At 36.7% G+C, this 13,687-nt stretch overlaps 1 protein-coding gene across 2 annotated transcripts in view; it reads left to right on the plus strand.

Annotated features, from left to right (window-relative positions):
- REL (REL proto-oncogene, NF-kB subunit) overlaps positions 1-8,188 on the plus strand; it is a 51,229-nt gene extending 43,041 nt beyond the window's left edge. The window contains exons 5-10 of one of the 2 annotated variants that reach the window (XM_039347549.1): positions 169-309; positions 1,836-1,940; positions 3,360-3,572; positions 4,903-4,971; positions 5,826-5,894; positions 7,205-8,188. In XM_039347549.1, the coding sequence (XP_039203483.1) occupies positions 169-309; positions 1,836-1,940; positions 3,360-3,572; positions 4,903-4,971; positions 5,826-5,894; positions 7,205-8,013 (1,406 nt within the window). In that variant the 3' untranslated portion in view covers positions 8,014-8,188. The remainder of the gene's footprint in view (positions 1-168; positions 310-1,835; positions 1,941-3,359; positions 3,573-4,902; positions 4,972-5,825; positions 5,895-7,204) is intronic. The other variant, XM_039347550.1, reaches the window with a different exon arrangement.
- The last annotated feature ends 5,499 nt before the right edge of the window (positions 8,189-13,687 follow it).

The following is a 13,687-nucleotide window of genomic DNA, read 5'->3' on the forward strand; positions in this document are numbered from 1 at the left end:
TGTTCCAGTCTCACCTCTCCTTTGGTACATAGCTGATTCAAAACTTAGAAATCTGACTAAATTTCATTTAATCAACACTTAAGAGTCTGGGATATAAGCATTCTTCCATGTCCTTATTACTCCCAATTTAAATACAATATTCCATGCTTATTATTTTTGTTTTTATAGTTTCTGAAGAACAACTGTTGATAGTTGAAGAATATGACCTCAATGTGGTGAGACTCTGTTTCCAAGCATTCATCTCTGATGAGCATGGCAACTGCACACAGCCTATATCCCCAGTCATCTCCAACCCCATTTATGATAACCGTAAGTATCTAAGAACAGGATTTATTTCATGTCAGGTTTCTCCTGCTGTGTTCCCTGCATGCTCTTTAGCCTCAGTTGTTCTCTATGGAGTTGCTTTATCCCTCTTCTTCCCAAAAGACAAAATGCAGAAGATAACTGAGAGCATCTTTGGCAGACACATAATTTTTGAATATTCAGATAATTCAGTTTGAATATATATTCTCCATCTGAAATATGTTTTCAGACTTATTGACAAATTGTATTATATTTCAGTACATATCATCATCATCATCATCATCATTCTAGCCATTGTATATATGACTGAGATTTTGGCCATTTTCCCACTGCTTATTTAAAGCCTAACCTCTTTTTGCAAGGAAAAACCATTCTACCAATAAAGGAGAAATTCATAACTCAGGGTTGAAATGAGGGGTCCTTGCTGCTCTCTGAACTTGGTTGATTTCTTGCACTGATTATGTTACCTAGTTTGGGTAATGAAACATCTTCAGGAAAACAACCAAGCTCAGAGAGCAGCAAGGACCCCTCAAAAATCATTGTGATCATAATTTGTTCTTCTGCTATCTTTCCCCAATGTCAGTGGAAGCAGAAATTAATTAGATTAAGATGCACTAAGGAAGAAAATGGGATTCTTGGTTTCCTTTGGTGCTATTTCAGTCTTGTACCAATTCAGTTTTCTGAAAATTCACCTCTGCCCTTTCCCTGTTCTTGGTATGATTTTAAAGGCTGGTGGCATGTTATTTGGCACTGAAAAACTTGAATCTTGGGTAGAAAGCAAAATTGACTGGAATGTAGAAGCCCTTGAAATTGCCAGAGATGTTTTGGATATTTGAAACTGTTATTTTTTTTTCCTTTTTGAGTTCTATACCTCTATATCTCATCACTTTATAAAAAACACTCCTTTTCTTAAACATATTTTACTAGATTGTTATGCTTTTGTGTAACAAGTGAACAAGGCAGGCAAGAAAAAAGGGTTGAAAGGCAGCAAATATTTCTTGAGATCTGGTGCTATTTGAGAAAGCAAACATTGGGGAAAAAATAGTGGTGGCAGATGCTGGCCAACACCTAAACAGAAAGGAAGAGGATCACTTCTTTGGTTAATCCCAATTGTGACAACACTCAGAAACCACCCCTGATTAATTATCCTAACAGATTTATTACCTTACATATTTTCTTGCATGACAGGGCCCTGTTTTTGAGCAACAAAATGAATACCTAATTCAGAATTCAAAATTACAACAGAAAACTGATCAAATTATGTGCTAAGACCTAAAAAAAAGATAGCAATGCATGATCAAGGAGGAACATCAGAGATGGTGGGATAATATCATTTAAAATGCTGATGGGAAAAGGTTGCTTTATGGATGCTTGAAATGTATCTGTTACTTTCTCTGCTTTACATATCTTCAGATAAAGATTTGCTTGCAGAACTTTCTACCCCCCCCCACTTCTCTTTTTAGACATATATAAGCATAATAGCCCCTTTTTACTCTTCTCTCCCTCAGTCATTAATTCCCTTTTCTGTTTAGGTGCACCCAATTCAGCTGAATTGAGAATCTGTCGTGTGAACAAGAACTGTGGAACAGTGAAAGGAGGAGATGAAATTTTCCTCTTGTGTGACAAAGTTCAAAAAGGTGATTGGAAACTGGAATACCATGTATACCATAAACTTTACCTTTAGCTATCTAAGAATGAAAGATGAAGAAGCAAGCAATTTTATATGCATATATGTACTGGAAAATGGAGGTGATTAAACTAAATGCCAAATATCCACCAAATTGATTTATAACATGTAGTCTAGCAAAATATTGTAATATTTGAGTATATAACTTGGTGGTGGAATAGTGCAACTAAAAAAGTCTAGCTTGATTCAAATTCCATCCAAACATTATATAGTCCATTGATTTACAGTATATAGATCTATGAAACAATGTATGTACTAGTTTTGAACTCAGAATCATTTTCCTGTCCTCACCATTGTCATCCTCAAAATGCCCAGAACTGCCCAATACTCTCAAGCAATACTCCTTTCAGCTGATCAAGGAGGAAATGCAAAACTTGGCATCTCAGTATTAACATGTGTTTGTTTTTGTACAAGGAAGAACAAAAACTAATTATTGTAAGGGAAAGCTGCAAAACTGTCCTGCTGCTTAATTTAAAGAGAGCAATGAAATGGGAGCAACTCTTCCTGGTGTTCCAGGGAGCTAGGGAAATGGGGCAAGGCGAGAGTCCTTGCCAATGGGAATCAGCCAGTCCTGCAGCCACAGTGTTAAAGATACAAAACTGCCTTCCAAGCATTTCCCAGGCTGCAGCTAAGTCTGTGCAGTATAGGTATGTGTATTGCAGCAGAGGTTTATGTGATGTTTCACATGTTACAGAATAATCAGCACTGGCACTCAAAATGCAAGCTTTAGCTAGCTTAGGTTGTAAACCAGACCACCCCTATCAGTGGCCATCCAGATGTCTTATGCCCAGTACTGTCAGTCAATATGGCTGCTGGCTGTGGATGATGGGAGCTACAGACTGGCACTTTCAGTAAGTGCTAAATGTAGAAGAGCTACTCCATATTCATCAGCTAGAATGACTAGTGGTGAAATGATGTGGAGATAAGATTAATTAATAAGTTGCTGAATCAAGTCTACTAGGTCAGTGTTTTTTAATCTTAGCAACTTTGAGACATGGGCTTCACTATGCTGGTTACAGAATTCTGGGAGTTCATGTCCACGCATCTTAAAACTGCCAAAGTTGAAAAACACCACACTAGATAAAAGAAATCTGCTTAGATAAAAAATCATCAGTTCCATGTTAAACTCAAGACTTTTATAATCTTGGTCTTAATAAAATATAAAAGCTGACTAAACTAGGCTATTTCTAAGTGCTATTTTTTCCCCAAATATGTGTATGCCAGATGTATTGCCATGACATTTACAATCCTTATAAAAAGCAGAACTGATCCCTTTTGGTGTTTCATGCTAAAAAATTATTCTTTGAACCATTGTTTATTGTTTTATTCCTAATATTAAGTGTGATATTTATATCTTTCTAATGAACAGATGATATAGAAGTGAGATTTTTCATGAATAACTGGGAAGCGAAGGGGATTTTTTCACAAGCTGATGTTCATCGTCAAGTAGCCATTGTCTTCAAGACGCCCCCATTTTTCAAAGATATCACAGATCCTGTAACCGTGAAGATGCAATTGCGAAGGCCCTCAGATCAGGAAGTCAGTGACCCTATGGACTTTAGATATTTACCAGAGGAAAAAGGTACATTCTTATACACATTTGTGGAGGTAGGACTAAGTTACTTCTTTTAAATCAGGGTCCACACTAATTTAGAGAAGAACTTACAGATTTCTCATGGGAGAACAATATCTTTTTCTGTCAGTATTATGATATTACTGTGGCCCAGGCTCCCCTGCTTAGTGTTCTGCAAACATTCTGAAGCATCATATACAGAATTCCCAGTCAGCATGGCCTTGTGCCAACTGAAAATGCTGAGAGTTAAGGTGCAGCGTACTTCAGGTTGAAAAGGATTGCTTTAAAACAAAAAAGAAGAATCATTTTAAAAGCTGCTGCCATAATGTATCTTTGCCTGTGCTTGAGAAACAAGGCTGGTGATATTGGCTGCCCGCACAGCAGGCTTGTCCACAGAGAAACATTTGACTCCTCATAGCGTAGTCATTGAGAATTGTGGTGGGAAAAGCTTTTAGAAACAAACTTTTGCAAAGATAAAAATAAAACAAATAAAATAGGCTTTAGTCAACCACATTGAGGTATTGAAGCATGAGAAGGCTGATTCCAGATATAGGTGTGTGGCATCAATGCAAGCCTCACTCTCACTGAACTGCAGCCTTCTTGCTTTGGGGATCTTGCTGGCTGGGGAATTCTGGGAATCAAAGTCCACACATCTTAAAATTGCCAAGTTGGCATATGTGAGAAAAGCTTGGAAGTGGAAATCCGCTTAATTCCAGAGATTTCCCTCACACCCTGAATATTGGGGAATAGGACACTAGTTTGGTAATGAAACATCTGCAAGAAAACAAACAAGCTCAGAGAGCACCAAGGATCCCTCACAGCATTTACTGTTGTCTCACTTACAGTATGCTTGTTTTATGTTCAACAACTTCCTTTTTGGCCATTCTAAATATTTACTCTCCTAAAAAAGAAAATACATTATGACAGGAATTCTTCATTTAGATCTCTGCAAGCTTAATTTGGAAAACCTCAAGGCTAATAAAAAAAATGCCTTAAGACAGAAGAGATTTACAGGAGCTTTTCATTTTAAGAATATTACCAATTTCTTTGGGAGGAATTAGCATATGTTAATATATTTATGAAGCAAGAAGCAGCACAGCAGAAAACTCTAGAATCAAAAACAAGGTAGTAAGTTGTGGGAAGAGCTTAGTCCATGACCTAGGAAAGTTATTTTCTAGATATACTGGGCTGGTGGGAAGGCAATTCAATGTAAGACAATCTTCTATATTTTATTGCATATGGTAATCGAACAGAACACAGAATTAAACCTTTCCTTTGCAGCAAACATTCCCAACATCATCATATGTGTAAATGCTGGTATTTTTCCCTCCTGTTTTAGATCCTTATGGTCATAAGGCAAAAAGGCAGAGGTCACCAATGGCTTTACAAAAGCTCATTCAAGATTCTGGTAAGAGTAAAACTCTTCCCATCTTATTTTGTTCTTCTAATATGAAACCCCTCTCTCTCAAACAGGGACTTATCCTTGAGGCTTCCTAGTGTCATTTGGGTTGAGAATATTTTGAGAAAGAAGTCCTGTCTAAAGAGATAGAAGTTTGTGCTTTACAAAACCATTATGAGTTTCTTTCAGTAAAAGCTGCACAATGCCATGCCATACCATACTTAAGTCAAAGCTTGTGATGCTGTAGCTTATTCTGTCTCTGCAATTGACAGCAACTATTCACTTGTTGGGAGTAACAAGAATGCTATTGTATCATTATTTATTTATTTATTTATTTATTTATTTATGAGACTTATATACCGCTTTAAGTGCAAGCACTCTCTAAGCAGTGTACACCAGTATTATGTGCCCAAGTCCACTAAACTGAACTACAATAGAATGTAGAGGACAGAGAATTGGAGGCTGGCTCAAATATATATAAATGGATGAGACTTTACTGCTGATTTGCTGCAAGAAGGCCTCTCTGCTTTCTCTTCTTGTTCTTGTTCTTCTTAATTCAAATGAGCTTGGCTCTCACTGGCTGTCTTATTAATATTTTGCATTCTTGGTTTGGACTTATATTTTATGGGGGAGGAATTACAAACTAGGGACTTCCAAAACTATGTTGATGGTTCCTTCTTATTTTCCTTGACCCCATTTCTCTTAGCATTCAGAGGCTGGATTTAAACACTTTAGGCTAAAATTGAGTTGGATAATTGGGGATACATTATATTTGGGAATACAGACTTCATTATATTGGGTAAATCTGATCATCATCCTTATAGGATTGATTTGCTTTAGGATAACAACTATTCCTACCATAGGTCCCTATGAGAGGTCTAATGCTGCTCTGTTCCAGACTGCTACCAGTGAAGAAAAATTCATTAAGAAAGGTAGATTCTTTTTTTTTTAAATGCCTTCTTTGATCTGGCTCTTTGACTGTCTTTCTTCCTATCTCTTCCATGACAGTGTTTTAATGGTATAGATTAAAATGGAATGCATTACTGCACTGCCCTGTTCCAAGCAGTTCCAAGCATGAGTATCCCACTGATCCATCTATTCCCTCTTCTCTACTCTTGGCCTTCTCTCCATTGCCTCACTTAAAGTATTCCAATGCAGCATATCCTACCAGTCTTCTTCCTCACCTGCTGATTTATTTTATTTCTTTATCAAATGTATATGGCCAGCCATATCAATGAAGCTTTTTTCCACACATCTGTCCTTGACTCAATTTTCTCAGCACTTTCCCTCCTTTTTCCCAGCTACTTGCTGTCCCAAACTGAATAGGCCTAAATCCCACTACCCCAATTTTCCTAAAACTTTCAATCCATCCTCCCTTCAGCTACTGCTGCAGACAATAACCCAAGACAACATAGCCCACTGATCCTCTTGCTGCCTAATTTTCTGAGTGTTTTTTATTTCCTTCTCCTTGCTCCATTTCAGCGACTGGTCTCCTTGACTTTTTCAATAACCCTAACTCCTAGCATTTATGTATGGATCAGAAAAGCCATGCATGGAATGTTCTACATATCTCTATTCATTACTGATGGATGGAATATAGATCAAGTTGTATATGATGTTTTTCCTTAGTTCCCATGAGAGTCTGGAATCTTCCTTGCTATTGGGATCATTTTGGATTAAAAGGCAGGAGACAAATTAAAATTAAAAATAGCCTATTTTTTTAAAAAAAAATTATTCAGGGAATACACATCTTTCTTTTTTCCATGAACTTGATGTCATATATAAAGGAGAGAAAAGGTAGAATAAATGCTGTACACTACAGGAGCTTTCTCCTGATCTAGTGGCCTCAGATGTATTGGATTACAGTTGTAAGATGCCATGGCTGTTCTGGCTTGGAATTATAAGAATTTGGGCTACCAGGTTAAGCAGAATACAGCTGTATGGCCCTGAGTACTTTGTGTGTGTAATGGTGATTGATTTTTAAGGAGACCTTTCTGTGTCCTCATGGTGAACTGTGAAAACCCTGCAAACAGGAAGATACAGGTTCAGTTTGTAGCATCTCCAAGTTGAGATAGAAAAATGTAGTTCTGAACTGTACTGTGCTTTGCTAGAGAGACCAAAAATTCTGATAAAATATAATGCAGCTTCCACTCTAAATCTGGAATATATGGAAAATAGTGTAGAAAATGTTCAAGAATTTTGTAGTAAGACTTTTCTAATCAATGATTACTTTTTTTCACAGAATCAAATATATATTGCTCACCGATTGAAACAGCCATTCCACTGCAGAAAACATCTACAAGCACCCCTTCATTGCAGCCATATTATTCCCCTCCTTTAAACCACTTAAGTTCCAATGGACATCCTGGTCCACCTTTTCAAATGACAGAGTCCATCAAGCAGGATGGGGTTCTGCCATCTTGCTGGCATTCCTCTGTTTCACCTTTAAGTGTTTTGCTGCAACATAGAAACTTGGGTGATGTGTTGAATCCTACAATGCAGAATGGTAGCTCTCCATTTCTTGGACAGGAAAAGAGTCTGAACTGGGCCAGTCAGAAAGAGGAGAATATTTATCAAGGGTTCTTTGCAACAATGAATGACCATGAGTCAACAATGACATCATCATCACCTTCACCATCAGTATCTCAGCAAGATATGCAGAATGTCTCCAGCAATATCGACAGCCAGTCTATTCATCCAGTAAATGTGGCAGTGTCCAATGGCATTAGCATGGAGATGGAAGACTCCACATGCTCAGATGTTAACTTGGAAAAGTCATCTTTTGTTCAAGCTTTAAATCCAAGCAATCACAGGAAGAAAGTCCAACCATTGCTGCCTCCTGCCCTATCAACAGTAACCACTTCTAGCTTATCTTTGACCTCTATGTCCAATATTTTTGAGACACCAACTTTTCATTATCTGGCTAGCCTTAATGAATCAGGATTGTCCAGCAATCCAAACACCATAAATATATCAAATTTTGATACTTATAGCACCCAAGATGATGAGTTCCTAAATTCCATCGGAAGCAATTTTGATAGTATACTTTAAATATAAAGTTTAATTGAAGCTGACTGTTGCTCAGGTACAGTATTTAGTGATTTCTTTCAATATAATAATAATAATAATAAAGTTGGAAGGGATGTTGGAGGTTATCCAGTCCAACCGCCTGCTCAGGCAGGAAACTCTATACCATTTCAAATAAATGGCTGCCCAGTTTCTTTTTAAAAACTTCCAGTGTTGGAGCATTCACCACTTCTGGAGGCAGGTTGTTCTACTGGTTAATTGTTCTGTCAGGAAGTTTCTCCTTAGTTCTTGCTTCTAACTCTGATTAGTTTCCATCCGTTACTTCTTGCCCTGCCTTTAGGTGCTTTGGAGAATATCTTGATTCCCTCTTCTTTGTGGCCACCCCTGAGATATTGGAACACTGCTATCATGTCACCCTTTGTCCTTCTCTTCACTAAAATAGACATACCCAATTCCAGTAACCATTCCCCATATGTTTTAACCTCCAGTCCTCTAATCATCTTTGTTGCTCTTCTCTGTACTCTTTCTAGAATCTCAACATCTTTTTTACATTGTGGGGACCAAAACTGGATGCAGTATTACAAGTGTGGCTTTACCAAGGCATTGTAAAGTGGTATTAACACTTCACGTGATCTTGATTCTATCCCTCTGTTAATGCAGCCTAGCACTGGGTTGGCTTTTTTAGCAGCTGCAGCACATTGCTGGCTCATATTTAAATGATTGTCCACTAGGACTCCGAGATCCCTCTCACAGTTACTACTACTGAGCAAAATACCACCTATACTATACTGTATCTGTGCATTTGGTTTTTCTTACCTAAATGTAGAACCTTACTTTTTTCACCATTGAATTTCATTTTGTTAGATAGCACCCAGTGTTCACGTCTGTCAAGATACTTCTGTATCTTAAGCCTATCTTCTGGAGTGTTGGCTATTTCTGTTTTTTCTCTATGTAAATACGGATGCAGAAAACAAATTAAGTAGTTCTGCTTTCTCCCTGTTACTTGTCACCTTCTTGCCACTTTCTCCCACTAATGGACCAATCGTTTCCTTAATTTTTTTCTTGTTTTTTACACGTTGAAAGGTTTTTTTTTTGTTATTTTTGACTTTTATCACAAGCCTTAGTTCAACTGTTGGCCTTGAATTGCTCATTTTCTTCAAATGCATCAGTCATGTCTTTCTTACCTCCAGATTGGACCATTGCAACAAAGGTCTGCAATTGAAAAGCATTTGAAAGTTACAGTTAGTTCAGAATGCAGTGGCACCTGCAGTTTTGGGTATACCACAGTATACAGGTATATACAGTATGTAATACTGTTGCTACATGAATGCACTGGCTTCCAGGTGTAATTCCAGGGGCTAATTATCTAATTTAAACCTTTCTTTCAGTTCTAAATATGCAAATCACTGATGGACACATCCTTCTGACTCCCACTCTTTTTTGGATTTAAGGGTAGACTCACCTTGATTAAAAAGTATTATTTGACCAAAGGTCCACCAGTCTGGCCTTGCCTTGGGCTCTTTTCTGAAAAAGACTTCCTGGGATGACGCCCAAAGAGTTGTAAAGAACCTTGTTTTATATTTGTTTCAAACCCCTGTGTGGAATAATATTAAAAAAGATCTATTAAGATGGGATAGTTTACAGTTGGGTAGAATCTCTGTAATTAAGATAAATGTTTTACCAGAGATGTTATTTTTATTTCAGACTTTACTTATATTGACAACTGGCATTCCATTTAAACAATGGCAAAAGGACATTTTTAAATTTATATGGCAAGGAAAAAAACCAAGAATTAGATATAAGCTACTGCAAAATACTAAAGAAGGAGGAAGTTTAGGTTTACCAGATTTGAAATTTTACTTTGATGCCTGCTGTTTGGATTGAATGAAAGAGGGGTGACTCTCCAAAAGGAGAGATTACTTGAATTAAAGGGCCACAAACTAAGATTTGGATGGCACACCTACTTATGACATGACAAGGTTAAAATGTTGATTTTAAGAATCACTACCCAACTGGACAACTGCAAACTATTCCATCTTAATAGATCTTTTTTAATATCATTCCACACAGGTACAAAATTGCTTTGAAACAATTTAGAGTTTGTATTTGTCAGTGTAGCCCCAAGATATTTAATCTTTTTCTCCACCTTGAAACCTGACTTTGTTGTCAATATTTCATAATCTTGAAAAGCCATATTCTTAACAAGTGTTGTTTTCTGTTCATTTATTTTGAAACCGACTAAAGCTCCAAAATCATTTAATTTCTTCATCAAGTATATATCAGTATATATCAGATTTTCAGTCTTGCAGACATATAACTAAATCATCAGCAAAAGCTTCCAATTAATAAATTTCCTTTATAATTTTTATGCAATACCAATATAAACAATAAAGGAGATAAGGGATATCTTTGTCTCATGTCCTTTTGACTTTCACATGGTTTAATTCAATCAATTAGAATAGACCGGGAAGGGACCTTGGAGGTCTTCTAATCCAACCCCCTGCTCAAACAGACGACCCTATACCATTTCAGACAGGTAGCTGTCCAATCTTTTCTTAAAAACCTCGATGAAGCACCTAGAACTTCTGAAGGCAAGCTGTTCCACTGGTTAATTGTCCTCACTGTTACTGGTAGGAAGTTTCTCCTTAATTCCAGGTTGCTTCTCTCCTTGGTTAGTTTCCATCCATTGTTTCTTGTTTCTTTTTGCCAGGACTGCCTTTATCTCCAGTTTATCATCGATGTGAATATGCCTTATCTCACAATAGGGCATATTCATATCCTTACAGTGCATCTGTTGCGGGTAAGAAGATCTAGGATGTCTATGGAGATTCACAATCATCCAGATCATGATTGTCTCTTAGGTGCTTTTTCAAAAGGCAACTAGACTTTCTTTGTTTCTCTTTGAAAGCGTTTTGCTTCTCATCCAGGAAGCTTCATCGCTTCTGACTGGATAGTATGTGTGGGGGAATGGAATAATTAATTATGTCAAAACTAATCCTTCCATGATCCCCACCATCCAATCAGAACTGATGTGGCTTCTTAGATGAGAAGCGAAATGTCTTCAAGGAAAAACAAAGTCCAATTGCCTTTTGAAAAAGCACCTTTGAGATAAATCCTAGGATCTTCAGTATTAGGCTTAAGGACAAGAGCAAACAAAACACTGTTCTAAGAAACAAAAAAGTTGCCAAATAGAGTAATTAATATTGGAATAGTGGCACTTGTGATACTTTTGACATGAAAGAATTGACATGAGATGATTACAAAGACAACACCTAAGCATACTAGAAATTAGGGGATTAAGTGTTTGGGTAAAGCACTGTCATGTGATCAAAAGGTAAGTAGCCATGTTTGAAACTTTTGATTCATGATCTATTTAGAACAGAGAAAGTTCCTTTTATCTGCAAGGGTTCCAATTGATAATGTTATTGAAGTTGCAATATTTACACTGCTCTCCTGTATAGGCTGCCTTAGAGAAAGTCCCACTGAATTCACTGAAGTTGCTTTACAAAAGGATACGCATGAAATTTCAGTATTAGTTTTATGCATTAAGGTGTCCTTAATTAAGTGAACCTCTCCTGTTTAATTGACTAAGATTCTTTTCATTGTACATGTTACCATGTGCATACAGAGAGGAAGACAAGTATATTGGATTGTGATTGTAACCACAGGGCTCTAGTAATAAGTTGCAACGGGACTTAGTTCCAAGAAAAAAAAAATGGGATTGCAAAGCTGGTTAGCTGTTTCTCTTATATGAAACATCTCTGATGTGATATATAGTTAAATTCATTTATCCAGTGTTACCTTTCTATGTTTTTCAGCTTCTTTGCATTCCAAAAATTGATTTAAACACCGATGTTTGACCACAATTATGTATGTTTTGTTTGCATTTAGGCAAATCTGTTTTTCAGTAATGACTATGTCATTGTGAATATTTTTAAAAAAATAAAGAAGAAAGACAGCCTTAAAAGGTATTGAAATAATTTTTAGAGTTGAAATTTCCAGAGTTCTCACATTGAGGAAAAGACTTATAACTAATGTGGGGTGCTATTTTTCAATATATATATTTGAATTAGTTCAGTCAATATTGAAAATATGCTAGTGAGCAAGCTTTTTCCTCACTCTTTCCAATTTTCTTTGCACTATGAGCAATTTTTTTCCTTTGTGAAGTGTTTATAAAATTAGATGAATGTTTGCATTAGTCACAAGGTATAAAATATCTTATCTGTTTTAATGGCATTTCTAAAGCAACTTTCCCATCCTATAGTGCTCTGGATATCCCCACTTAGCTATTCTGATGGAGTTTATAGTCCAGAGCATTACACAGCCATCTGTTATAGACAGAAGTTGCAAAACCAAGGATGGATTCTCATTGAACATTATATTCAGATGCATGTACAAAATACATATATGCTGTATAATTTATGAATGGCACCAATGTGCTTTTTCCATTGCTTTAAAATACATGTAAGCATGATAGGACCTGAGTTATTATTTTGTTCCTTTGTGATATACATCATAGTTTTCTGACACAAATCGATTATGTTTGGCATACAAATAGACATATTGAAATATAAAAACTTGACAACATACTGCCAGTTAATGAAAACCAATATATCTGAGCTCAAATAAAATAGGAATCAAGTTGATTGCCCAGTGTTAACTGCTCTACAGTGATAAGAAGGCATTGGAATGGATATTGGATCTCTGGGACAAGGGCCATTTGTTCCTTTACTCTAGTGCTAGGAATAGGCCTTGGTCACATGGGCAATGCTGGGACTACGTACTTACGGGTCCAGCACAGCTGAGAATGGGAAAGAGTTGTTTTTTGAATAGAGTAATTGTATCCCAAACACTTTTCAGGCAGAGGTGAGACGGACAGCTTTAAGTAGTTTGACCCCACTTGCTTAAGATAAGATCTTTGTCCAGTGTTATGGTGATCCAAGTAGTATTTCATTTCATGTCTAGTATTCAGCTGAATGCTTCACACAAAACAGATGAGAAAAATTCTAGGGTTTTAGTAATACAAGGAGAAAGGTAAAACAGTGGTTAAAATATCCCACTATGAAGGCCCAGGCTAATGGCTACCCTCAACCATGGACATTTGCAGAATGAATTTTATGTCCATCATGCTGTCTAAACCCAGAATTCAAACAGGGAATTTTGTGCATAGTGTTCCAGGAAAGGTAGGGAATAAATTTTATAAATCAACAAATGAGAAGAATTTGTATCTGTTCAGTCAGGTCATCAGTCTAAATAATGGTCATGTATTTTAAAGCTTAAATTTGTCATGCTAGTAATTTGCTGTTAAAGTTGAAAATGTATGGCAATTTCTTTTTGTCTTAAAAATGTAAATAAATAAAAATGCTTTGCCAAAAATGTATGGCTGACTATTTTATTATTGTCTTTAATCTAAACCTCCACTGAGCGCTAATCATGAAAGCAGATGCTATCCGCTATCAACCCCCTAAACCTCTGGGATTTCCAAAACTGTTTGGAAGAATTGAAGATGCTTCAGGATAACATAGGCAAAAGAATGTATAAAATTGCAAGGGAAGGAGGGGAAGTCAGTGAAAATTATCATCCCTTCCATGTGTGGAAAGTCTCTAGGTCAAAACAACCTCTATGCAATCTATTTCTTACTTTTCTGGTAATACAACCAAAATAGGTTTTCAAAGAGCATCATCAATCAAACAATCAA

Source organism: Crotalus tigris, unplaced genomic scaffold (assembly GCF_016545835.1).
Source record: "Crotalus tigris isolate CLP2741 ecotype Arizona unplaced genomic scaffold, ASM1654583v1 scf7180000018085.976183, whole genome shotgun sequence".
In the NCBI taxonomy this organism is placed as follows: Eukaryota; Metazoa; Chordata; class Lepidosauria; order Squamata; family Viperidae; genus Crotalus; species Crotalus tigris.